This window comes from Heliangelus exortis, chromosome 1 (genome assembly GCF_036169615.1).
Source record: "Heliangelus exortis chromosome 1, bHelExo1.hap1, whole genome shotgun sequence".
Taxonomy (NCBI): Eukaryota; Metazoa; Chordata; class Aves; order Apodiformes; family Trochilidae; genus Heliangelus; species Heliangelus exortis.
In genome coordinates this window covers 194296822-194322902 of record NC_092422.1, presented here as the reverse complement: position 1 = coordinate 194322902, position 26081 = coordinate 194296822, and the positions used below count along the sequence as shown (strand labels likewise).

The 26081-nt window shown below is 40.7% G+C and overlaps 1 protein-coding gene across 4 annotated transcripts in view; it reads right to left on the bottom strand.

Moving 5' to 3' along the window:
* MKLN1 (muskelin 1) overlaps positions 1 to 26081 on the bottom strand; it is a 100602-nt gene that overhangs the window by 21112 nt on the left and 53409 nt on the right. For all 4 annotated transcript variants that reach the window (XM_071734211.1, XM_071734212.1, XM_071734215.1 and 1 more), the window contains 3 exons: positions 11084 to 11296; positions 9078 to 9299; positions 6330 to 6459 (listed from right to left, as the gene is read on the bottom strand). In XM_071734211.1, the coding sequence (XP_071590312.1) occupies positions 6330 to 6459; positions 9078 to 9299; positions 11084 to 11296 (565 nt within the window). The remainder of the gene's footprint in view (positions 1 to 6329; positions 6460 to 9077; positions 9300 to 11083; positions 11297 to 26081) is intronic.

Here is a 26081-nt window from a genome sequence, read left to right as displayed (position 1 = left end):
TCCAAACTTGTCTATGAAGTCCCATCCCTCCTCCCTGACATTTTAATGAATATATAATTTTTTTATATATTTTTTGCTTGATTTCCTGAAGCTGAAATTGCTAAATAATGGAGGGAAAACCTGCTGCACGTTAGTGCCACTGTTTTTCACTTGATACAGCAACCAAATTCAAGTAATTTCAGGTTTCCCTCAGCTGTACATTTCTCTCTTCTCGAGACTGTCTGAAGTGCAGAATGCTAGAAAAATAATATATAAATATACATACATAACCTTACATTTAATAAGGGCCTAGGATGAGGAGCAACTTGCATATACTCTTTGAACTATGCAAGCAAGTTGTGCAGAAGCCACATTCAATTAGTGCCTTAGGCTCAATAAAGTTGAGATCCAGTCTTTTGCAGAGGAAAAACTAAACTAAAAAGTTAGATGTAAAAAACCCACAAGACTACATGAATGTGGTAAACAAGTCCCTGAAAATTAATAGAAAAACAAACTACTGCACAGTAAGAGGAAGAGACTGAGATATTTTAGACAAAACAGCAAAGTCAAAAAGTTTGCCAGGGATGTTTCTGATCCTTGATGGAGCAAAAGGGCTCCTTAAAATCCTCATGCCTGACAAAACACTTCCACTAGGGGGTAAGAGAGCTTCACCATCTGCAAGCACAGCAGACTTGCAGTAAATGCTGGAGAGAATTCAAATGATTGTGGTCAGGATGTTGGAGGGGAAAAGGGGATGTGAAGTTGTGAAAAGTCTTTGTGCTATTCAGGTAACGAAATGTACGTTGGGGAGGAAACTTAATTCTGCATGGGAGACAAAATGGAACCTGTGAAAGTCACTGACTGCTTTTAAATTGTAAGACCTGGAATAAAAAAGTCCTAAACAACAAAGGGTGAGAATTGGAGATGGGAATGCCAGCTCCCAGGCAAGAATTATAATTTGTAATATATGAGATGCAAGGGGTGCATGAAGAGGGAGGTCAGAATGGCTCCATGGAAGTTCCCTCACATAAAAATAGATGTAAATCAGCTTTGAGCAAACCTCCACCTATTTCACACTGTTCAGAGTACCTCTCAGGCCCAGCAATCACTCAGGTCAGCTCAGAGGACAGAAAACAGCAAGCAAAGACTCAGCCCTGCTTGTTTGGAGCAGAGCACTGGCCTGTCACTACGTGATATTAACTTGGCTCCTCCAACAATACATTACTGATTGAAAGGGAAAAGCTGTGCAGAGACATCACAATACAATTCCAGAAAGTCTAGTAGATGGTGAATGCTTTTCTTGTGTCACTGAAGATTTTATTTTTTTTTTCCATCTATAATCTCATTAACCAGTTCAGGGTAGGAGGGCAGTAACTAACTGCGAGTAAGAGGTCTGAATCCACTCTCCAGAATTTGCCATTTTTGTTAATTATTATCTAGCAAAAATAAAAAATTCATGGCCTCAATAGTTGAAAATAATATTCAGCCACACAGGCCTTGGAGCTGGCAGCCAGTTACATAAACAAGTAGTAATTCCCAAGAAAGCTTTGATAAAATGCTGTGCAACCCTATGCAGTATCATTTACATTTAAATATGATTGGGAAAAGGTTTCCTGCAGAAGGGAAAAGGTCTTCTACAGAAGGGAAAAGGTCTTCTACCTCACTATGCAACAGTTATATTCCCACCATCACCACAGTCCCTTCTTACAGGCATTTCTTTGATCCTGGTGACCATTTCAACACCCTGAATATTTTTTAGCTTGTAAATGCAAACAGCTACAGTTATTTCCACCTCAATGTTAGCTCCTGCCAGTATCTAAACAAGAAAACAGCTTTCACAACACTGAGACAGAGCTTGCAAAGCAGTAAATTAGAGTTCACACAGATGTGCTTCCCACAGTACCAGGCAGAAGTTTGGAAATTACATCTCCTCTCTCTCACTCAAGGAGATCCTACAGCATGTTTTTAAACATGCTTTGGAACAGCACTGGCAAAATAATGATGAAAACCTGCAGTCTAGAGATCACTTCTGAAGGATTTGTGAAGGATAATTAAGGGAAGCAACTTCATTGACAGCCTTTTAGTGCCACCTAAGTTATGAAACCCTCAGAACACATTATTGCTAATCCTCCTACAAGTGACTTGCAAACACTGTCACTCCTTGTGATGCCTCGTGATTGAAAAACAGGAAAAAGCTGCATCACATGGATACTGCTGTTCACCAGAACATTGCACCTTCCTGATGGATTAATTTTAAAAATGTGGTAGGTCAGCAAATTACTCCATACTGCTACTTGCAACCCATAGAACACTGAAGCAGCCACCTCCTGTGAACTTTAATGGAGCAAACCTTGATGAGTAATAGAGATAGCATGCAGGCCAGCTGTTGACACAGCAAGATAATGATTATCCTCTTGGATTTTTCATGATGAGACTGCATCTGGCAGCCAGCCAAGGAGCAGCTAAGGAGACCATTTGAACAGTTTGGTTGTCATGTTCAAAAAGGAACAACGTCTAAAGCTCAGGTCTCTTCTCAAGACACATGAGATTTTGGGAAAAAAAAAATAAAAAAGGGTCAGTTAATATATTCTGAATCAAATTCTTATGCAATGCCATCTCTGTAAAGCATCCCTAGGACCTGGTGACTGCCTGCTCTCCTCACCTTCACAGCAGGAGGAAACTGTGAGATGGGTTCAGAGCAGCATCCCACAAGATGAAGAGCACACAAGGTCCCTCACAAACCAAAGTGCTTCCCAGCAAGGGAGATGCTGGCCCCTAACAAGGTAGGCTTTAAACTGAACAAATGCAAAACATGTCAGGTGTCAGAGACAAAAAAAATGGGATACTCAGAGTGCTTGTCTGAGTTGGATCCTGGTCATGCTGGGCTAGCTGTGCTTTCTGGTTTGATTAGTGCTGCTCTGATCCTCTCGTGTTCCAAATCAGGGTTTCCTGGGCTGGGCTGTGTCGCCTCTGTCCGTGGTCCTTATCCTCAAACCCTCCTGTCCCTCAGGTACCCAGCTCCAAGTCTGGAATGAGCACCTGCCCCACCAAGAGACCTGGCAACTTCACCAGCAGCCACAAAAATCTTTGCAGTTTGCCTAGAAAAAACTATTTCACCCTTGAAAGGAGCCACAGGAATGTTTAGGGCTTGTTCTCATTTGACTTTAGCGGTGATTCAGTTCCAAGGGATAGAAGATGATTCTGATCCTCTTGCAGAAGGAAAATTCTCCCTCTGACCAATAGCTCTGACACACCACCTGAGTCAGGGCCAAATGGGATTATCACAGGAACCTTGACCACAAGTGTTCCCATTAGCTTCCTCAGACCCAAAACGACTGCTTGTGATTAGTCATGGGTTGCATGCTAAGCAAGGCAGGCAAGCTGGCAGTGGGTAGACTTTTAAGGACACCTGAGAGTGGTGGCACCTCTAGACCATGTGGAATGCTTCAGAGACACTCTGGTCTATGCATCCTGGGTTTGGGGTGATTTGGTGGGTGTGTGGTTTTGTTTTGTTGGCTTATCAAAAGGACATGATTGCTTTAGAAGCTTATGTCTAACAACATTTCTGCTTCTCTTCCAACCACAGCCTCTTTGACTGCACTACATTTCCCCCAGTTTGGACCACTATTGCTTTTCTTCACATCCAACTCATCATCAAAGCTGCATTCTCTCTTCCTCACTCCCATTTGGTCCATTTTCTAGCTGAACTAACAGATTTCTTGCTCCCAACAGCTATCATGCAGTAGAAAGACAACCATCCCTAGTGGCCTAATTTCTCTCTAGTGCCCTCCTTTGACAGCAAAAAGAAGGGATCAGGTTTTTGTTGTGCTGGAAGAAAGAACCCATGCTCACTGGCAAATGGCTTTCACCAGCCACGAAGAGCTGCCAGGCTTACCCATGTTCCAAGAAGACCAAGACAGGAGACATTTTTAGTAGGATGTGTGCAAAGCCATCTTTTAGAAACTGCAGCTTGACCAAATTTGAACTTTAACCAGGAATGAAAAAAGCACATCTAAATTTGATGAAATTATTGTCCCTTACTCCCAATTAAGATAATTTAAGTGACACTTATAATTCAATATTCTCTCAAGCACAGCCCATATACCAGGAACTGGTTCCAGCATCAACATCATAAGCACAACTAAGCGAGAAAACCACCAAACACCACAAATCTCTCATCCAGAAGAGGAGAGAAGCAAAACCAACATATCATTACCATGGTTTTCTAGCATTACAACAACTCTATACTACTGATATTCCTAAGCTATCCAGTTTACTACTTTTAAAAAAATCTTTTTTAAATCGCTACTCGAATGGAAATTTTAAACAAATGCACAATTAAGTTCTTTTATAAAGGGGGAAAAAAAAAAAATCAAAACAGCTCAACTAAGAATAGAACTGAATGCCACATGCGAGCCAGGAACAAAATGTAATCACAGGATTTTATAGGAACATTTAGGTCAGGCATTCTCAACTTGACTCATCACATTGAGCAGCTTAAAACTTCACAGACACCAGTCAGGGAATCACTTTGTTTGCACAGATCATAATGGTGCATCAACCACCTAACAAGAGCACAATAGAGACTTGCTTTTTTGGGTGAAAATAGTCTTGTCAGCATTTGCTGTCTGAATGTCACAAGTATTTTGTTCTCTTCCTGTTAAAATGCAAATAATCCTAGCATTTTCTTTCAAAAGCAAGGGAAACATTCATATCTGTTTGTTTACTTTCTACACACAGGAGAACAGTAAACTGAGAATCTACTTGTGAATTATTTCCAGTGAGTCATTTTCTTACAAAGTCAACTATTCACCACACTTTGGGGCCTGTGGGAATGGGGAGGAGGGCTAAATATTGTAGTCTCATTGCCTAACCAAACCTTGAAGCTCATGTACTTGATGAGAAGCAGAGCTCAGAGTCTTCTCCAGCCACAAGGCAAGCTCAGTTACCTTTAAATCTGAAGTAGAGATGGGTGTCAGCTTAATGCCACAGGTTTTAAAGCTCCTGGCTATAAAGAAGAGCAGTTTTAAAAAAGCCAAATGGCAGAATGCTAGCAATTTCATGGGGAAAGAAAATCAATTCTTTAAAAGCTCTAAGGACAACAAACGCTGTGTGGGTGTGTAAAGCAGCATCAGGCAAAATGCAGGCACCTTAATAAAGGAGATTGTCAACAATACAATCTGATTCTTTCTTGGAAGCACTCAAATACTTCAGAGAATAAGAGCTTGGGTACTCTTCTCCCTCATTGGCGTAACTAAATTAACGAGCAAACAATAACTCATAACCATCAAATAAATCACTTCAAAAGTTCAGCAAAATTACATGCTAAGAATTAAGCCTGATGAAAATAAGAAGGGCAGCCTAAATTCAAGATAAATTAGCTTCCTGGAATTTTGGTAACTGGAAGAAAAGAAAACAAGATCGGGACTAAATATACGTAATAAGAAATATTTATTACTTTTCTCCTGTAGTGATGCACACTGCAACACAAATTTCCACTTCTGAGCTGTATGCTGAAAATCAGGATTTGCAAAGCAGGGAAATGATGTGCTTAGACATGCAGAAATCCTTTTTGGAAAAAAAAAAGGACATTTTTCTGTATGTCATTCAAGAAGAGGACGTATAAAATCAGTTTGTTATGGTTCTGTTACAATGCCTTTGGGGTATTGTTAAAGGTTTCTGGTACACAGAACTGTGCCTGGTGTCTATAGCTCCAGTGGTATGAACCACAAAGGACTAAAGCCTTGCTCCCTCCTACCTTTTTTTCCCCCTCCCTGATACTTTAGTAGAAGAATAACAAAACAAGTCTCATCTTTCTAGTCTGCTCCTGCCAGGCACAAACCCTCTGTCCCTGTACTCCAATTCTGTCTCTGAGCATCCTACCAGCTTTTCTACACCTCAAACCAAGCAGATAATTTCTATTTTATGGCATCTTCCACTTGGTGAAAACTAGAAAATATTGCTTCCTCCTTTTTTTGGTTTGAAGAAAAATTTCCTCACTGATTTTTGTTTCTTTGTTTGTTTGCTTTGGGGTTTTTTCCCTTTGCTGGAGTCTTGAAGGATGTATTTTGAGCTCTTATTTAGCTGAATTATTTTTTTGTCTTTTGAGGAGCTAGGTGGTTTCATGCATCAAGCACATGTATTGTGCTGAAGATGGTGAGTGTCAAATGACAGGAAAGACAAAGCCTAAGTTTAACCTATATACTGTGGAGTTTACTTGGGTACACAGGGCTAGTTAAGGATGCTAACCTGATACCACAGGACACTGAGGCTGGCCTTTCACCTGCTTAACACTGTATTTCTCATTTGTACCAACAGGAAGAAATAACTATGTAGTTATATAGTCTTACCCATCCCTGAATCCTTCTTAGTGCCATCTGATATGATATCCACATGATCACTGTCCACATCATAACTGAAGAAGTCATTCAAATATGTCTTGGATCTCTGGCCACCAAACACATATAAGCAGCGATTTTTCTAGAATGAAAAAAAAAAGCAAACAACAAATATGTCTTTACCAAGCTCAGGAAAGTATCTTGGCCAACAGTGAACATTGACAAAAACATGAATGAAGCAGAGTAAGAGATATATTTCTTCAAAGATTAAAATTACGCTTTAACAACTCGGTCGACCAATCTTTATTTTTTTTAAAGTATATTTGACCTCCATCTCTTGAAAGATTCACAGGTAAAATTATGCAGAACAGTTTAGCAATCCCAAACTCAATAAAAACCTGACAATTCTTGATTAGATTCTTGATCTTCTTAACTCTTTTATTCATGATTTTGCAGTTTCAAGAGCTAAAACGTTTAAGGCTCACAGCTTCTCCATCCCAAAGAGCTTATTATAAATGCAACTTCTAAGATTTCATTTTCTCAATCTATATAAAATAACAAACCTAGATAAAACACAGCTTCAGCTCGAAAGTGATCAGGCAGATTTTATTTTATAAGGTTAACCACTGTAGCTTTCCTGATCAAGCTATAACTTCGTAACATTAAAACCACAATACACTTTCCAGATTTTAATATTAGACAGTTAACAGTCTCTATGTCTAAACCCCATTAGATCATAACCTCACTGTTAAAATAACCCAAAACAGCCAGGAACAAAAGACAGATTGTAGGAGAAAACATTCAGGTACCAGCACTTTACCAAATTCAGAACAGGGAAATGGTTAAGCTGCAAGCCAAGAATAACAGGTTTATTACTTCTTTCAAGTTTGCCAAGTGGAAAGTCCATAAGAGGCAGACTGTTTTTCTTTCTAATGGTTGAGAAAACAGCAAAGGACCTAAACTTCCACGATCTGTGCTTACAGAAACCTGTATTAACTTTACCACAGACATACTTGAAAAATCCTCTGGTACCTCTGCAGGATTTTGTGTGGCAATGTTTCTGACCAGACTTTAGAGAGTCATTCAAAACAAAAAAGAAATGGAAAGTTCTGAAAGCACAGTATTCACTATAAAAATTCTAACCTTCTATTTGAAAGGAAAAGAGAAATAAACTCAGTAAATTGTTCAAACAGGTCTGGTTTCAACTGGTGGTATCAGTAAACACTCGAATGCCACAATATTAATTTTAATTCTCTTCCTCCTCATTCCCAAAGCAGTTTAATATCAACAAAACACCCACGTTCTGCACTTCAGCAAACATGGTTGATACTCAAGGGCCACACAGCCCCTCTCCCCCTGCCATTCACAGAATCCCAGAATGTCAGGCTGGAAGGGACTTCCAGGATCATCTGCTCCAACCCTTCTCATATTATTGTTTACATGAGAGGTCTCAGCACCCCATCGAGCTGAGACTTAAAATTTTCCAAAGCAGGGGAATCCACCACTTTTCCTGGGAGACCATTCCAATGTCTGATTGTCCTCAGAGTCAAAAATTTTCCTCATGTTCAAAGGGAAACTCCCCAGGAACAACTTGTGCCCATTGCCCCCTGTCTTGCCCAGGGAGGACAGGGAGTCTCCATCTTCTTTGTAGCTGCCCTATAAGTACTGGAACATTGTAATAAGGTCTCCCCTAAACCTTTTCTTCTTGAGCCTGAATAGACTGAGTTTTCTCAGCATCTCCTCGTATGGCAGGTGCTCCAGTCCTCTGATCATCCTCATGGCTCTTCTCTGGACCCTCTCCAACCTGTCTGCATCTTTTTTTGTACAGCAGGGATCAAAACTGGATGTAATACTCCAGGTGTGGTCTGACAAGCACTGACCAGAGTGGGATGACTTCTTAGGCTCTGCTGGTGATGCCCTTGTTGATGCAGCCCAGCATCCTGTTGGTTTCTTTGCTGCTACAGCACACTACTGGCTCACATTGAGCCTGCTGTCCACCAAGACCCACAGGTCCTGTTCCACAAGGCTGCTCTCTAGCCAAGTGGATCCCAATCTGAGCTGCACTCTTGGGTTATGTGTTCCCAGGTGCAAGACCTTGCACTTCTCTACACTGAACCTCATAAAACTCCTGTTAGCCCACTTGGTCTGTCTAAGTCACCCTGGAGGGTTGCTCTCTTCTGGGGTGTCAACGTTTCCACTCATCTTGAACTACATCTGTGTGCTCTTGATCCCAACATCTGGGTTGCCCACCCATTCCATCAGGCTCTGGATGAAGTGTCCATAATGTCATCTGCACCCAGTTGTTAACAGCTGCCTAAGACAACATGTAGCAGCTGGGTACTCAGCACAGAGGAATTAAGAGGTCTGTGCATCTCAACACCCACCCAGTAAGCCCCTGCACAAGCCAAGGTTACCAATCCAGTAACCACACAGGGTATTTACTAGACCAGAAGCTTTGAAGTTGCTCTACCAACTCTGAAAGAAATTTTTTTTAGGTCAATGGAACCACAATCTTTGCATCTATTTACCATCAAATTCCACTGAGATCAGCTGTGTAAAATTCACCTTGTTTTTAATTTGCAATTTTATTCAGTTGAAGCCATGAAAGCTCAAAGCATCAGAATGTCAGCAGACACGAAATCAAGTGAGTCAACAAAACACTTGGGAAATTAAAGAGTTTCAAACTTGCAAGAAAAACCAAAACCAGATGTTATACTTCAAGTTAGGTGTCCTGAATCAAAGTGTGGTGTGGATACTTACAGAATGAAACAACATACAGTGTCCTATCCGGGACTGGATATCCTCAGGTCCAGCATTACAGGAATCCTCTCTCAAAAGTTTCCATGTCTGACACTGACAGTCAAAAGCAAACAATCCACTGAACTGTGGTTCACTGGCTCTGCTGTCATCAACACTGCCATTGCAGGTCAGAATTCTGCCTCCAAAGGTATAGATCATGTGTTTTTCAGAATCCATACACATCTGAAAGAACAAGATAAGTAGTTTTAGAGCCAGCACACTATGACTTGAATACACAAAGATTAAACATCCCTCCCCTGCAAGTGACACCTAGTGAGACAGTACTCTGCACAGCTCCTGAACCTCTAATGAACAGAATACTTGTGTCTTCACAGTTGACAGGTATTAATCTCAGAAAACAGTTCTTTATTTAGAGTGTGACTCGTAATTTTAACTTGTCTTTTTAATAAGAAAAAGGAAAAGAGGCTACATGCACTTCTCAACACACAAAAACTTGCCTCTAGCTGCTGATTTTAGGGAAAGACATCCAGATCCATAGCCAATTCTGTCAGGAAGCTAACAGAATATCACCTTGGACAATGACTGTGCAAGGGAAAAATTCCAAATCACTGCTCATTTACTGATCACCATTCAACTCATCCAAAACCTGTGTGTGATTTCTGAGATTCCATCCCAGGAATGTATTCACTGTTACCCCCATTACTTCCACGTAAATTAGGACTTTAACCTGGCCAAGGATATTTGATGAGGCTTCAGCAGAAATATGTTTATCACCAAAGCCTGCATTTAAGTTATGGCACAAGAAATGCATTGCAGCAGAAATGAAACACAACTCCCCAACTCCAGGTGATGTTTTCAGACACAGCGCAACGCAGAGGGTTACAGAACACCAGTGGAAAAAAAAAAAAAAAAAAGCCAAAAAAAAAACCCCAGGCAAGATTACAGTAAGATAATAGATGCTACTTAGCAAAACACTTCTAGTGCAGCACATTTTTGTGAAGGTTAAACAAAAAGTGCTATCACAGTAGGTACTGAGGGAGAGAAGAGAAAGAGCTGCAGACTGATAGAGAATTCAGGGAGGACATTCTTGCCTAAGAGACAGCAGGGGGAAAGAAAAAGAAACAATTTCAGAAGCAGGAAAACAGAGTACCAAGAGTAGCCTTGCCAGCTGACAATTTACTTTTGCCTTTTCCCCAACACCTGGGAGACCAGCATTCGTTATTAATAGAAACAGAAAGACTGATTGGATTTTGTTCTGCAGACAACGCGGATCTTTAATTTTCGGTGTCAGCAGAAACACATATTGTGCTGGCAAACAACAGCTTTGGTTACAAAACAGCTATTACCAATAAAAGCAGTTCTTGGGCTGCTTTAAAACCGAGTACTGATGTGCTGTTTCTTGGCTATGCTTTATAAAAGTCAATTAAGAACAAATTACCTTTTTCAAGTACACAGAAGTCATTAAAAACACAAGTAAAAAAAGTATTCAGCTTGAACACATGGGCAAGCAACGCTTTTTAAAGGATTAGGAGCCACTCCCCCAAGGTACCTCAATCTCCACAAAGCAAGCACATCCTCCAAATTTTTTAAAATAACCAATTCTGAAAGAATCCTGATCCTGTTGGCCTCATTTCAGTCCCTTGCTTACAGTGTTCTTCCAAAGGTACCATACACAGCTCTGCAAGTTGTTCCCCAATGCCCTCTGAGGAGGCAGATCTGCAAACCCAGCTCAACGAGCCTGATTAAAACCAGCTGAACTGTGCTTTGAGCTTTAATAAAATGTCTTAATAAAACGAATTGGTTTGTAAAGGTTTTTACGATCCTTCTGACTCAATTTTTATGAGAATTCCAGTAATCAGTGGCATTAGGCAAAAATGCTGTTAGAATTTAACTGAGTGCTGATCACAGCCTTCCTCGTCACCTGGCACAGCACTTCTAAACCCCAGGAGGCTAAAATCAGGGTTGAGTCCCAAACACTGAGTACTTGGATTAAGAGTGGGGCTGACCTGATGATCAAACACCAGCTTTGGACCTCCATCTGCTGCTGTGTCTTCACTGAGTAACATCCATGTGTTTGTGTCAATGTCATAACGATAGAAGTCACTTTTCAGAGATTTGCTGTTCCTCACGGAGGAATCCAGGTAGCGTCCCAGCGTGTAGATCTGCCTCCTCTGAATGTCAATGCACATCTTGTGACAAGATCTGGCACTAGGACCACTCTAAATAAAGAAAAAAGAACCAAAATAAGAACAAAAATCATCATCTTGTGCCAGGTAGACCGCTGCACACTCACTAGGGGAAATAAGTATATAATGAAACTGAAGATTATTTGAGAAGTCAAGGTCTGCTTGCAATCAGACAAATACAGGGTTAATATATAATTATCCATTTAACAGGACATTCCATAACTTCTTTGTCCTTTAGGAAAGACACCAGCAAAAAGCTAAACACATTTTTTAGAAACTTATGACTTGAAGCTTTTTTCTGTAAGGTTCCTTAGAAAACAGCCTGTTTCCTCCAGAAGTGATTCTCAGAGGTATGTGAAAGCTACTTGATCTTTTAAAATAACAGAAGTTGATGCACATGAGAGGCAAACTGATGTGTCACAGCCTATAAATAACTACATAGGAAGAAAATGAAGATGTGCACTGTTACAAGAGCCTCTCTTTTATTAATAGGCTGTTTTCTAACAGATCATAATCAGACACTCCCACAAGCAATCATACTCCTAATGGGGATTTGAAGGTAACAAAAGCACTCCCTGTCCTTCACAAACAGATATGGCCATTCCAGCCTCCAACTACAAGAAAGTTTCCCATGGTAAGTAAAACTGTTGTGAGTGATGCTCTTCAAGAGAAAGACAGAGGGCCCCTGTCAATTTGTTACGTGCTTATCCATCCAGGAGTGCTCAACTTAAACCAGAGAGTGATTTATTCAGTGACATTACAATGATGCAGTGGCCTCTCTGCTTCCCAAACCTAATTTTGAGAGCCTTTGTACACTCATCTTGAAGCATGAAAGTAATTTTCCTGTACTCCAAAATACTAGAAAGCAAGACGTGCAAAGCCTTATTTGAAAAATATTGATGGAAAAAGGAGGGGGGGGAAACATGATATCAGGTTCATATATAAATTCTGTAGTTTATTTGGCCTTAGTTGGACTGAATGATCTTTAGTGGTGGGTCATCAGGAACAGGATAATAGGGCTAGGATGAGGTTGGGCTCAATAATCTTGAAGATCTTTTCCAGCCAGAGCAATTCTATCATTCTGTGATCTCTCAAGGTCCTTTCCAGCCTCTATACATTGTGTGATTCTGTAATTAGTTTGTGTAATTTTGTCACTTAATAAATGAAGATGCCAGAACAAGGCTGGCTAAATAAATTCTGAAGTCTGGAAACCAACACGAAAACAGGTAAGATTTCAAGTGACAAAAAAGGTAAGATGTACAGAAGGCTGAAGTATGAAATTAAAAAAAAAAAAAATCTATTAAAACCTATTGAAAAATAAAGATTAGGCAAAGATGTAACAAAAATCACTATTTGCTAACAGATTTAGAGTTAAAAAGAAGTAGTCATATCACACCAAATAATGAGCAGAATATTTGCTCCATGTAAATTCTGTAAATAATGCCTTTACAGAAAACAAATGTACTCCTTCATGTAAAAACTTAGACTGAAATAATTACAGAAACTTAAAAGGCACTGATGGAATATATTGCACTATAATGGATAAAATATAACAGGAAACATCTTTGTAGTCTTTACTGTTAAAGAAGCATGTTAAAGAATCTAATTTCTTGATGTAAGAACAATTACAGGCAACAACAGTAACCAATGAAAATCTGAAGAGGTGAACTGAGTTGTTCATATTTACTAAATATGAAGTATTATATCATCAGTGATTACAGCTTTTAGGATTAGTTACTTCATAGTAATTAAGATAATTTTATCTTCAAAAAAAAACCCTGAAAAAAGTATGGAATATTAACATAAAATCCTAAAATGCAGCAGAAGTTTATTCATTGCCTCTGGCCATATGGAAGAAGCTGACAGAGAAGGCAGCAACATGCTTCACCTCGTTCCTAGAAAACACAAACCAGCATCTTCCATATGACCCAGTTTCAAACACAAAGGGTAGTTTCTTTTCATGAGAAGTACCAATTCACAAAGATTGCCCCTGATTCACAGGGCAGTAACCTCAGCAGACAAAATCCATCTCTAGTTATGCAGCTGGGACACTTAAGGATATGTCACTGGTCCCCTGCCAAAGAGCACATATTTGCCTTGGCAAAAATGTAAAGACCTACCTGTGTTTCCTGACTCTCCCCTCTCTTTTCCAGACCTTTGCAGTTCTTTAATTGAATCTACTGATTTAAGTACCTTCCCCCACTCCTTCATCTCTATATGCACTCTGTGGGCCAAAGTAAATCCTACCAAATCTGCTCAAATAATGTCTTTGGCACTTTCAGGCAGAGATCTCCAATATAGCAATTTCCAGACCCTGAAGAGCTGCATCATCAAATGAAATTTGTCTGAGCTCAGCCTGAGATATTTGGCACCTACAGTACTAAGTGTAAAATATACAAATTTCATCTCCTAAGACTATGGTAGAATGAGAAAACTCAAGAAAAATATCTTCATTCTTGCATTATGTGTGGTCAGGTTGCTCACAGCAGTATCTTTTTAAAGGGCTACTGAAAGTTTTGATCTTTTCATCTACACAGGCACAGGAACTTCAAGTTCTTAAGTGAACTTGAGCTCCACCAAACTGCAGAGCATGCCATGCCATGAACTCTCTTGTAATAAACTTCTCCCAATTCATAATCTTTTCTCAAAGAAAAGTGGATTTCTTCCTGCACACCACTCTCAAGATCACTTGGAATTGCCTAAAGTTTCCAATTTAGTCTACATGTTTAACAATACAACCAAATAACTCCAGTAACAGTGGTACACACTGGTTTGACATGTGAGGTCAGAAGAAGGGAAAGGCCTAAATTTGGGTTGACTTGAGAGCTGCTCAACTTGACCATGGAAGTCCTTGTAGTGTATATACACCTCAGAGAGGGACACAAATTCCATTTACAACGACAGAAATGAGCAGACACTCAACAAAATACTTCAAGGTACATGTGGTTAAGTGAAGCAAGAGCCTGTGGGTGGTTGTGAATGTTCATCCCAAGACTTGTAATTCATGCAGAAACAAGAGCCAGTCTGTTGTTCAAACAAAGAACACACTGCCACAACTTGTCATGGAGAAAGTGACCAAAAAACACCAAAGGGGAGAGAGACTGTTGATTCCAGAAGTGTTGAAAGAACTTGACCCCTTTTAAGCAACAAGTGGGAAAACCTGACCACAACAGACATGACTCTTAAATCTACAGCAGTAGAGATCAAGTCATGTAAGAGAGCAGGAAAACAACTTTTTGCTCCCTCCTGACAGGATGTAGGCTGGTTGACAATCCATAAGTTAGCATCCCAAGATGAGTGAATCTTAGAGATCTCTCTATCTCACTCAAATTTATCACCAAAGATACTTTTTGCATGCCTGTAGTTTATCTACTGTACTTGCTCTTCCTCTAAGCATACTGCCATGCCCAACCATATCTGAGCTAAAAAGAGTTCCACTTGCATGCTGATAACCACAAGAGATTACACAAGCCCCAGTCCTGAGCAGAGCAGAAGGCAAATCAGAGTTTTCAATCACCTGCTCCTGTGGTTATCTGAAGTCACAACAAATCAGTGCAAGGATGCTCATTAAGTACTTCTCTTCAGCTCCAGTTTCCCTGAACTGTCTTCAAACCTGTTAGCAGGTGGAATCCTACATTTTTGCAGATGGAAGTTTCAAGAACTGATGGAGTGATTTCAGAGAGGTGTTACTTCCTAAAGAGAGCATGGCTTCAGTTAAAATAGACTCTAGTAAGTCAGAAACCAGCAACTGCCCAAACTCTCTGAACAAACAACAGCTTTGGGGACCCTTTCCAGTTCTCATCAGGAAGCTCCTGGCACGCACACTGCAGAAACCACACGTGAGAAGCTTGTGACTGGGCTAAGTTCTTATTCAGATGGCAAGCAACGTGTTAGCTGCCTTGGCCAGCCCTTGTGCCAAGGCTCTGATGGCAACAGTAAAGCATTAGCATATCACATTTCTAACCTACAGGACACCAAACAATACCAAAGATTACTAAAGCACGGGCACTGTTCGGTTTCTGTGGAACTCAGTAGGTGCCCACACAGAGCTAAGACCAACCTGAATAAAATGGCTCTCTGCCACCCAGCACCACCATACAATTAGCACAGCATAATAAAGGCTAAGACAGATTAAGCAGTATGAGCCGTGGCCCTGTTTGAAACAAAATACCAAGTTTCTATGCCCTACTCTAAGTCCCTTCCTCAAACAGGTTGATCTTGATGCAATGTCTCTGGTCACCTAAAATACAGATAAATGCCCTGATGAGAGTGGGAGGGCAGAGAAAGGAAGAAAGGATGTACAGCTAGGAGTACCTAAGACAGGCTTTCAATCCTTTAAGCACCCAGGAGTGACCAAGGCCAAATAGGATTTTTTGGTTTCGTCAGTGCTACACGAAATTCAATTGTGCAATGCCAAGTGAATACACAGTATACTTTATGAAAAGCCTTCTCAACATGCTAAGCCACTTTATAAAATCTAATTAGAGCTTTCTTCATTTAACTTGCAAATGCCGAAAGCAATTATCCCACTTAAGGACTAACTTACAAAACGTTTTCAAAAAGCAACACAACAGCACTGAGAGACAACACTGCCTCCTTAGAATAATTTATTTTGTTCCTATAGAAGAAAGGATTGGGACTCAACTCCTTAGGGTAGGGTCTGCTCAAATAACTGAGGATGCCAGAATCAGTATGCATCATCTGAACTGGCATACTCTGCTAAGGCACGAACATGATAGCTGGGATAGCTTTCATTTTTTTGTTTTGCTTTAAATAGATGTCCTATGAACCCACTTCAGTGCAAACAGGACTACAGGAAGCCAGTTCCACTCCTCATCCCACCCGAGTCAAACTGGGGGAGCTTGGCTTCTTTTAGTTATCATAACCTCTTGCAAATACAGGGTTTTCAGTTGCAAGAAAATCTGTTTTTTTCAAGCTGATCCAGATGAAAAACCTCAGGAGCAAGCCTGGACCCCGTTCAAGAGTCAGGGAAATAAAAACAAAGAACAGCTGACTAATTCTCCCTTCTTGGTGCTGTAAAAGACTGAATGGAATGTGAACACTGCCTCCAGTATAAAGTTCAAAAATAAGCGTCATGAGGTAAATGCTCTTGTCCTAAAGCAAACTAGGACGAGGACATAAAAAGACACAAACAACCTACTTTGTTTCCAGCTCTGAGAGCAAGCTGTCATGCAACAAATAGTCCCTCCTGCCTACACACAACTTCAGAGATTAATTGCTCTCATTTCCCAGTTTCAGAGTATAATTCATTTCCTCCTCCACCCCCCACAAAGAAAAGAAAAAAAGTTCTCCACAAGCTTGAAAATGAAAGGAAATGTATATTATTCTCCACTAAGCCTGAAAATGAAAGATGTATATTATTCTTGGCATTCACTCAAGTCCATATGATTTTTAAGATTAGAACTTGTCAGTGCTGTATCTATGCCCATCTTCAGCTAATGCTCCCCAACCATTTATGCTGCAGTTCAAAACTCTTTGCTTTACTCTGAGTACTAAATTCAGCAGCAGAAACAACTACAGCCATACACAGAATAAAACATTGTCATCCCAGACAAGTTGCTCACAGAAGGTTGCTTTTTTTTTTAAAGTTTCTCAAAACCCAGGGTGACTGAAACCTACCGAAAAGAACTGAATTTGTCACTTTTTTCTTGGTAGCATAGGATGTTTGTCTTGCCCATCAGCCTAAAACACAAAGCATGGTAAGAGGAAGCTGTTGAACTGTTTCTAATGCCCAGGCAATCACCAGCCACATGCCAGGAGCACCAAGTCAGAGCAGGGTCTTGCATGTTCAGGCACAGAACACATGACAGCATCACATCTCAGCCAGAGCATCCCATCACAGGCACACTGCCATCTATCTGCAAGAGTTTCTTAAGTCTTCAGGACCCTCCCACAAATAGCATATCCCAGCTACTTATTTCTAATCTTTATGATGACAGAAATCAGTGCTACATGTGTCATTTCTCATCCAAGACTTGACAGGTCAAGCACTAGACTTAAAAATCTTTGAGTGTCACATGGGGTAAATGCAGCAAAGGATTAAACTGGGATCAAATGCTTCCAGGAGCACAAGATGGGACTCCAGCTCCAAAAAAATAATCTGGATGCAGAATGTACACTGCATTCAATTACTCTGCAAATTTGCTTTAAGTGAAGCTTAAAGCATCATATGAAGCCAACAGTTACACCAGGTCAACAACCACAGATTTCCACTCTAAGATATTCTTGCCTCTACTTATAAAAGATAACAGATATTCCAACTTACTTCTACATCTGTTGTACAAGCTATAAATAATATTCTTCTAGAGTATGCAAGTTAAGTACATTCTGCCAGTAAATATTTTGGGAAGCTTATTAAGTAGATGAGAATCTAGATAAGAATCATGATGCTTAAAACTCCCCAGCATCAGTACTGGAAAGCCAAGGGTCTACGCATTTTTTAACACAAAACAGTTTAATGTCTTATTGATAAATGTAAAGTTCAGATACCAAAAAGTTTCTGACAAGTATTTGCAAGTAATTGAACATTAAGAAGTCACCTAGCCAAAGGTAAAACAAGGAAGACACCTTTCAGTCAGGCAGCTGACACAGTATTTGAGCTATGGTTAATCTGCTTACACGTACCCTGCTATAGCCATGCAACTGAAGAGATTTAGTTACAAAGTCCTTCCTGGGCATCTGACTCAGACATGATGGAGCAGATTAAAGTCAGAGGCAGCTTTTATCACGAAGTTTTGATCCATCTCTTTAAGGTGGGGAAAAAAATATAAATGGGATGAAGTTGTGGGGTTTTTTTCCTTCCTAAAAGCATCCACACGTTTCTCACTGTTGATACTTCATGGCCTCAGGCTGAGCCTTCCCTGAAGAGACTTCCCCTGCTTAGACTAGAAGCAAAAAATAAATGGCCTGGTGTTCTATTTTTGAAAGGCAGTTCAATGAGCTTATAAGTCAAATGATTAAGCTCAGAGATCATACAACATGATCCTTATAGCAGCAGTGGACTGGATCTGATGATCTACAGGGGGCTCATCCCTTTCAGTCCCTTCCTAAGACTTTACTCAGACTGTTTGCTCCATCTTTTCAGGATCAGTGGAGGTTCATCAGGGCACAGAGTGCAGACTCAGTGCAGCACATGAACACTGCTAGGAAAAGGAAAGGATGCTTCATGTTCTATTCCCACAATGTTAAAAATTAGGCTCCCAACAGGCCTGTTTGCAGAAACCACCAATTCCAGAGGATTTTCCCAAAGGAATGACCCAGCACATGCTCTACTGGCTTGATGAACCCTAATGAACACACCTCCCAAGAAATGAAGTGTGCCCTATGAACTGACTCCTAAATACCAAGATTCTGTCTTTGACAGCTGTGTTGCACAAGTTAACCTACAGCACAGGAACAACTTTGGCAACCCAAGCCTCTGTCACTGCCAGTGCAGGGAGCCACATTCCAGGGTCATTTCTGGGCTATGTGCTGTCACTTGGCTTGCTCTCACACCAAGGTATCATCAAGGCCTTCCAAGCAATGCATAACCCAGTGGATCTCATGTTGCAGGGAACCAAGGCATCCTATGACTAAGAGAATTTCTAGGCAAGCAAGTGGAAGGGGGGGGGGGGGGAAACCAACAAACCCCAGAGTTTCACTGTGTGAAGTAATTCTTTCATTTATGTGAAACAGGTTGTAGGAACTTGCATGAAGGTCTTGCCTAGGCTTTAGTTTACAGTCAGAAATACATCACCCAGCCTAAATGACTGAGCTTAGAAACACAAATAAGAGAAGCACCAAAGTAATGCCCTAATATAAGACAACCTTGCAGTGAAAGGACATCAATACTGTGCTATTTCTAACAAAAAGGGAACAATTTACCTGCAAAACAAGTGCTACTCACAGTGATGAAACGTGAATGAAGTTGTAGCTTCTTAAATTTTAACAAGTAAATTGTTGCTTTGTTACACATCAGCTACTCCAGCTCTGCTTTCAGTAACACTGATGAAATATAACAGAAAACCCACCACAGCACCAGAGCTTTCACCAGCTCTGAGAGATGGGCCCTTAGGACAACATCCCTCGTGTGCTGAATTTAACTAACCCTGTTAACAATTGCAGGATGTTGAATGAGGTCATTTTTTCATAAGTTCATGCTGTCCTCTCATTACCAGCAACAATGGCAGCAAAGGTCCAGCCAAGAGAGATTTTTCCACAGATGCAAAGTGTTCAGCTCAGTTACAGTCACACTTGGAAACCAACAGGAGGAAAAATATTTAACTGGTCATTTGTGGATTGTTTAGCCACAAAGATGAGGATGCAGCAAGGCTAGAACTTTTGAAGGTTTTTTTAATTAACTGTCCTCAAAAAGATGGTGATAGATAAGAATTAAATTTTAAATCTAAATCTTTTGACAGCCATAGGCTCTCAGATCTTTCTGAGAAATTGAAGACAGTCTTGAAGAGATGACAAAGAAGCAGTTTGTACCCAGAGCTGTTATAAAGTCATAATGTAATTTTTCCCATCAGGTTAACTCATGCCTATGGGGTTGTCATCTCAGGGATACAGCACTAAGCACAGTTTAATGCAGGCTTCCTCTGTCAGCTGTTACAGTAACATGGCAAGAGAAAAAAAATTATACCTAAAGAGAGTATTTTTGGCATTGAAAAAACAGAAGTGTGGAGACTTCTTTTGAACTAAGTGACAGATGAGCAAAGACATAGCTCCTAAAAATTTTGTTTGTATCTCCTTTCTTTCAGCTATTCTGAGAACATGATTTAGTTACCCAGCTGCAGGATCTGCATCAATTACCACTGGAAATGCAGCACTCAGCTTGCCTCTGCTGTGTCATAGTTTCAGAAACAAAGCATCTTCAATTTTGCAGTAATCTATACAGAGGAAAATGGGCCAAGAAACAGTGCAAGTATTCTCACTGGAGGTCTGGGAGGCATTGTGCCAAACCTTTTCCATGTAATAAGAAGAGTAAGCATAAAGCATGGCAGCAACCACGTGTGGAGGAGCTTTTAAGGACAGAGCCCTGAAAGCAAAGCAATGCAAGGACCAAAATCCAACAGCTCCTGAATCCCTGTATCAGCAAAATCTCCATCACATACATGCCTTGGAAAATCCATGGATTAAGTCCTATTCAAACTAAGCTCTTCCAGGCCTTAGAACTCAACCTATTGATGCACCCATTCTGCCAGTATATGCCCTTGAGACAGTCCAGAAAGCTTAAGTACCAATTACCTCCAAAACCTGGTGGGAGAAATATACTCCTTATTAGCTACAAGGTCCACAAAAATTTAGTACATTTTCAAGTCTGTAATTGTCCAGACAATTTAGCTAAGGAGTTGCTTATGATACTCCTTGAGAATGCTCCACCTGTGTTACCATACTGGAATAATTGGTATTTCTTTAAAGATTTCTGTACTTGCACAGCTTGGGGAGTGTGAATGTAAGGCAAGTCTTTCAAAACCTAGATGAAAGAAGAGACCACTCTACTCCCAGTGCAAAGCTGACTGTGTATGAAGCTACTTCCACCATGTTGGCAAGGAGATGAGCTCTCCCCCCACATTCTGCCCCCATGTGCTCTCCTGTTTCTTTAAAAATACTTTTTTCCTTTCCAGGCATTCAGTGTGAAATGCAGGGTTTCAGGGATTCCAGCTGGCTTGTCTTACAGGTGCATATTCTTGTCTTTAAAATACCAAAGGATATAAATCAGCTTTCCTTATACCCATGCCCATTGCTTCACTAAATCCTTACATGAAAATTCTGTAATACTTTAAGCAGTTGAACAGTGTGTTATCTTCCCTGAGATGCAGTCACAGCCACCCCAGCAGGTCTGTGTACTGCCTCATCTGCAATTTACAGGCAACTGGATGATGCACTAACTCCTTAATAATGTCATATAAGTAAAATAAAGCTGCATTCCAGATCAGAGCACTCATCTCATCATAAGCTAGATATGAAGTGGTGATTTTTTTATTGGAACATAAGCATGACAAATCGAGTATGCAGGATGCATTACCCCAAGGTGTAAAAGTGGTTTACAAGCTTCACCCCTTGCAAATGAAGGCTTTGTGATGGTTTGGAAATCCACATATCATCTGAAGACTGGCAGGAACAAGCTCCAGGACTGCCAAAGTTTTGCAGCCTTCAGAACAGTGTGCAGAATGCATTTAAGTACTCCCTGCTCTATGAAACTGACTTCAGTACCAATGTGTGGAGGAAAAGAACCTCCACACACTGACACATCTGGTGTCACAGAATTACTGAGACTGGAGAAAACCCCTGAGAGCATCAAGTCCAACCTACCACCACCACACTGGACAGACCATGGCACTGTGTGCCACATCCATCCTTTCCTTAAAACACCTCCACGAATGGTGACTCCACCACTTCCCTGGGCAGTCCATTCCAATGCCTCATCACCCTTTCCATGAGGAAGTGCTTCCTGATATCCAACCTAAACCTCCCCTGGAACAGCTTCAGGCCATTCCCTCTCCTCCTGTCAGGAGCTGCCTGGGAGAAGAACTTGAACCCCACCTGACCACAACCTCCCTTCAGGTACTTGGAGAGGGTGATAAGGTCCCTCCTGAGTGTCCTCTTCTCCAGGATAAACACCCCCAGCTCCCTCAGCCTCTCCTCATAAGACTTTCCCCCCAGTCCCTTCACAGCCTCCTTGCTCTCCTCTGGACCTGCTCCAACACCCCAATGTCCTTTTTGAAGTGAGGGACCCAGAACTGGGCACAGCACTCAAGGTGAGGACTCACCAGTACAAAGTAGAAGGGGAGAATCACATCCCTAATCCTGCTGACCACACTATTCCTGATATAAACCTGGATGCCAGTGGACACACCTGGACACACTGCTGGCTCATGAGAAGTTGGGAATAAATGAAGTTTGACTGATTTTCTGCATTTTTTTCATACCAGAATGAAGAACTACAGGCCTCTGGTGATGGACATGAATAACTTAAGGCCCAGAATTGTTTTAAAATATGGATGATCTTTCCTTTAAAAAGAAATTCAAACTTTAAAAAGACAAATAAACAAGGGTTAAGAGGACAGAGCTCCTTAGGCATCCATAAACAAGTAAGAAGTTACCTCAAAAAGCTGAAAGCCTCTCCAAAAAACCTTATTTTATCAACGTACTCCTGCCTCAACAGGGTCTTTTGGGTTTAGGCTGCTTACGTAGAAATCACTGGAGAAGTTAATGAGGCATATCTGAAAGTCTTTTAGACTCTTTGAGAGAGAATACTGGGTAGAAAATTTAAAACCCCTTATGCTACTCACCAGGGAGGAAAATAAATGCATGCAATATTTAAGATCAGTCTCAAATAGTTTTCATTTGGTGCACTTCAGCATCTGCCTTCTTTGTCTCTACTTCTGTAGGCATTTATGCTGTTTAAGAAGTTGGCTCTGAGGTGTAGCTGTAGTATCCAAGTTTCTACTACAGGCTTTTTTGGGACAGCTGCTTTCTCCCTGTGTGCTTTTGTGGCACCAGGCATCTCCTACAACTGAGCATCTGTACAACTGAACTACTCAGAAGTAGGACATGGCAGATTCAGTGTATTAGATCCCAAGTCCATAAACATCACAGCATTTGAAACTAAAAATACAAAGTTATTTAAAGCATCTTCCAAACTACATCACCATCTGTGGGAAGGAGTCAATATTTGAGACTAGTTTGTTTCCTGCACTTCAAACACCACAGGGTAAAAGCTTTACATAGAGAAGCTTATGAATTTCAGCATCACATAAAAAAATAGTCATAGGTGACACAAAAGTTTACAAAACCATAAAATGCCTGTGTGGTAACATGACACTGGAAGTTTTGGGTAAGTTCATCCATGTCAGCAAAGAAATGCATGCAGGCACCACAAAAAATTTAACTGGAAATACAACAGCAGGTGAAACTCACTCTGGCTCTCACTATTATGAGATCTTTCTACACTTGGCAACTTTTACATTCAGTATACTGGAAAAACACTTGGTGTTAGCAGCAAACTGGCACCTTACAATACAACTATTTTTTAGATCACTTTCTAGATCATTTTGAACCTCCTGAGCAGCAGGCACTCACTGACCAACACTTTCCTTCATGGTGCAAAAGGATTTCTCCTTAACCCATAACAAGACCTTCACTTCTACCTAAGGAGCTTTGACAAGAAACACTTTGTTTTTGAGAAACACAGTGGTTTTGAAACGTTTTTGAGAAACACAGTGTCACCTAAACCTAACCCACTTACACAATTTCCACATCCTCCACAGAGATAATTTGTGAACAGGATTTCCCTCTAAAATTTTTCCCTCATTCCCATCTCCAGAATGAAGATGAATCACCAGACCATACACACAAATCTGCACTACAGAAGCTCCTAATTCATCCAATAACAGTTTGAAGGAAGATCCTCTATCTTGTCTCACATATGTAGGAAACATTGAACCAAGGTACAGGACTACTAACCACATACAAATTATGCCAACTTTCATGCCACTTTACTCTCATTTATCTCCAGAGGCATCACCATCCCTCAGCATTTTGATCCTATTTAAAAATCCACACCACTATCAATTTATACCAAGTAAAGTCTTCCCTGTAGTTCACATAAACTGTCCTCCCTGCACTGAACTTCACTAAATTAGGCTCCAAAATAGGAATTTGCTGCTTGGAAACTAGAAATATTAAGACACGAAAGCATTAAGTTTCTCTATTAAATGACACTGGCCTAGGATCAAAATGCCCAAGGAATTACAGGGTTTGTTTTTTCAAAGCTATTTATTCCCAAATCCTGGAAAGGTCTACAATCTACAACCATTAATAAACACTGGATACAACACCATTTGTCAGAACATTCCACTTGGTTCAGGGTAAAAACCCTTAAAGGCTCTTAAGACTTCACATGGTTTGGCTCTGCTCCATGCCAGCTGATTCACAGAGTTGTTGCACACTCCAAGAATGCCACAGAGGGGACTGAAGTTGTGGGTAGAGTTGGGAGGTCATGAGCTGCTCCTTGGTGCATCTCCTTGAAGGATGCATGCTTGGAGGAAGATGATTTGGCAAGGACTGCAAGGGTCTTGCTGGATCCAGACACTGGAGGGATGGTGGAGAAGCTCTAATTCAGGTCTCTGCATCAAAAGCTGTGGTGTGTACACTGGAGGTTCAGCCCAATACTGCAAGCAGGTCCTCTAGAACCTTTTTAAGGCTCTAAAGTGATCAGCAGTGCTGATCCAGCAGTTCTATAAGAGTTTTCTCCTGGCATAAAAAGGACTATGGAAAATTAGCTTTGGAAGTCCAACTGCTAGAAGCCACAAATGAACCTTCAGGTGACAAAGAAACATTTCTCCAGCTCACTGGCACACAAACAGTCCTAAGAATTTACTAAAAAGGTCACACAACCATATAAAAATGCAATGCTAATGGCAAGATGATGATCATCTGGTATTGTAACAGAAGCTACAAGTACTTTCATCCCAAAAGAATTCCTGTGTGGTACCCCTACAACACCAGAGAAGATGCAGCTTCTACCACATTGTGCTCTTGTCCAAGCTGAATTGTTCAGTAGCTAATTTAACCACTGTCACTTAATAATTAGAACAAAATAGTTACAAGCAGAGCAAGCACAATACGACATAAAAATCAGACCAAGTTATACTGGAATCTATTCTGAATATTTTTAAAAATTGCATGTCAACAGACACACAGCTAATTTCCTTTAGCAAATTGTTTGTGAATGGTTGCTGTCCCTATTAGAGAAACATCTGGAGCCTTTGTTTTTCAATTTACTTCTCAGTGTTTTGAGACTGACCTTTTAATTTCAAAATCAGGTTTTATCTAGACCTCAAAAAACACAAACAAACAAAAAACCCACTTCTGGTTTGCAAGTCCAGCAGCTGCCAGTTCACTGTACTGTAAGCCACCAAAGTCCTGGACCATGCTTCAGCAGGTCTTCTACTGAGCACCACTAGAAACTATATACATGCAGAGAGTCCTTCTAAGATTCTCCTAAAGCCATGCACATTTCTTAGCACTTTATTGTGTATGTCTCTTCTTCAAAATTCTCCACATATTCAATAAATTGTCCTTTAAAAAACAAACAAAAAAACCCCACAGAAACCTTGATTCCTCTCATTCCAAGACCCATCTTCCAGTGAATCTCCTGACCTTCCATTACACCCTGTAATATTTTTCCTCCAAAATCCCTTGATAATCACTTTATTCTACCAACTCACAACTCTTATATACTGTCTCCTCTGGAGCCTTCTTTTGCATATCCCTTCTTTACCCCACCACACCATTATCTCCTGCTAGAGTCAGGCAGGAAGAACTTGGAAGAAAACAACCCCATACGCTGCTCCTGGCACTGCTGCTGCTGCCTTGCATCCCAGCCAGGCCTCCCAAGCTCCACAGAAGCTCAACTGGATAAGGCAGGATCCCAGCAAGAAAGGAAACTAATCCCTTAAACACCAGAACTACCCACACACTGGTTTGTGCAGGAAGAAAACACAGCAACCCCTTTTGACAGGAAGGCTCTAGCTCACTGCATCCTGAGCTAGCCAGAAGTACACACTAAACAGATATGACATGAGAACAAAATTAAGGAAAAGAGAATTAGAATTGTTGTGCCTTCTTTTCTATCACTGTTATTGACTTTCCTAACCTCCTTCTAATGGCAAACAGAAAGGAATATTTAAGCTGTTTCTCTTCACCATAAACTCAATAGAAGACAAGTCCCAATTTGCCTTTGGTATTACATGACACACACCCCTCCTTACCTTAAGGTTACATGTTGGGAAAACAGTCAGAAAAATAG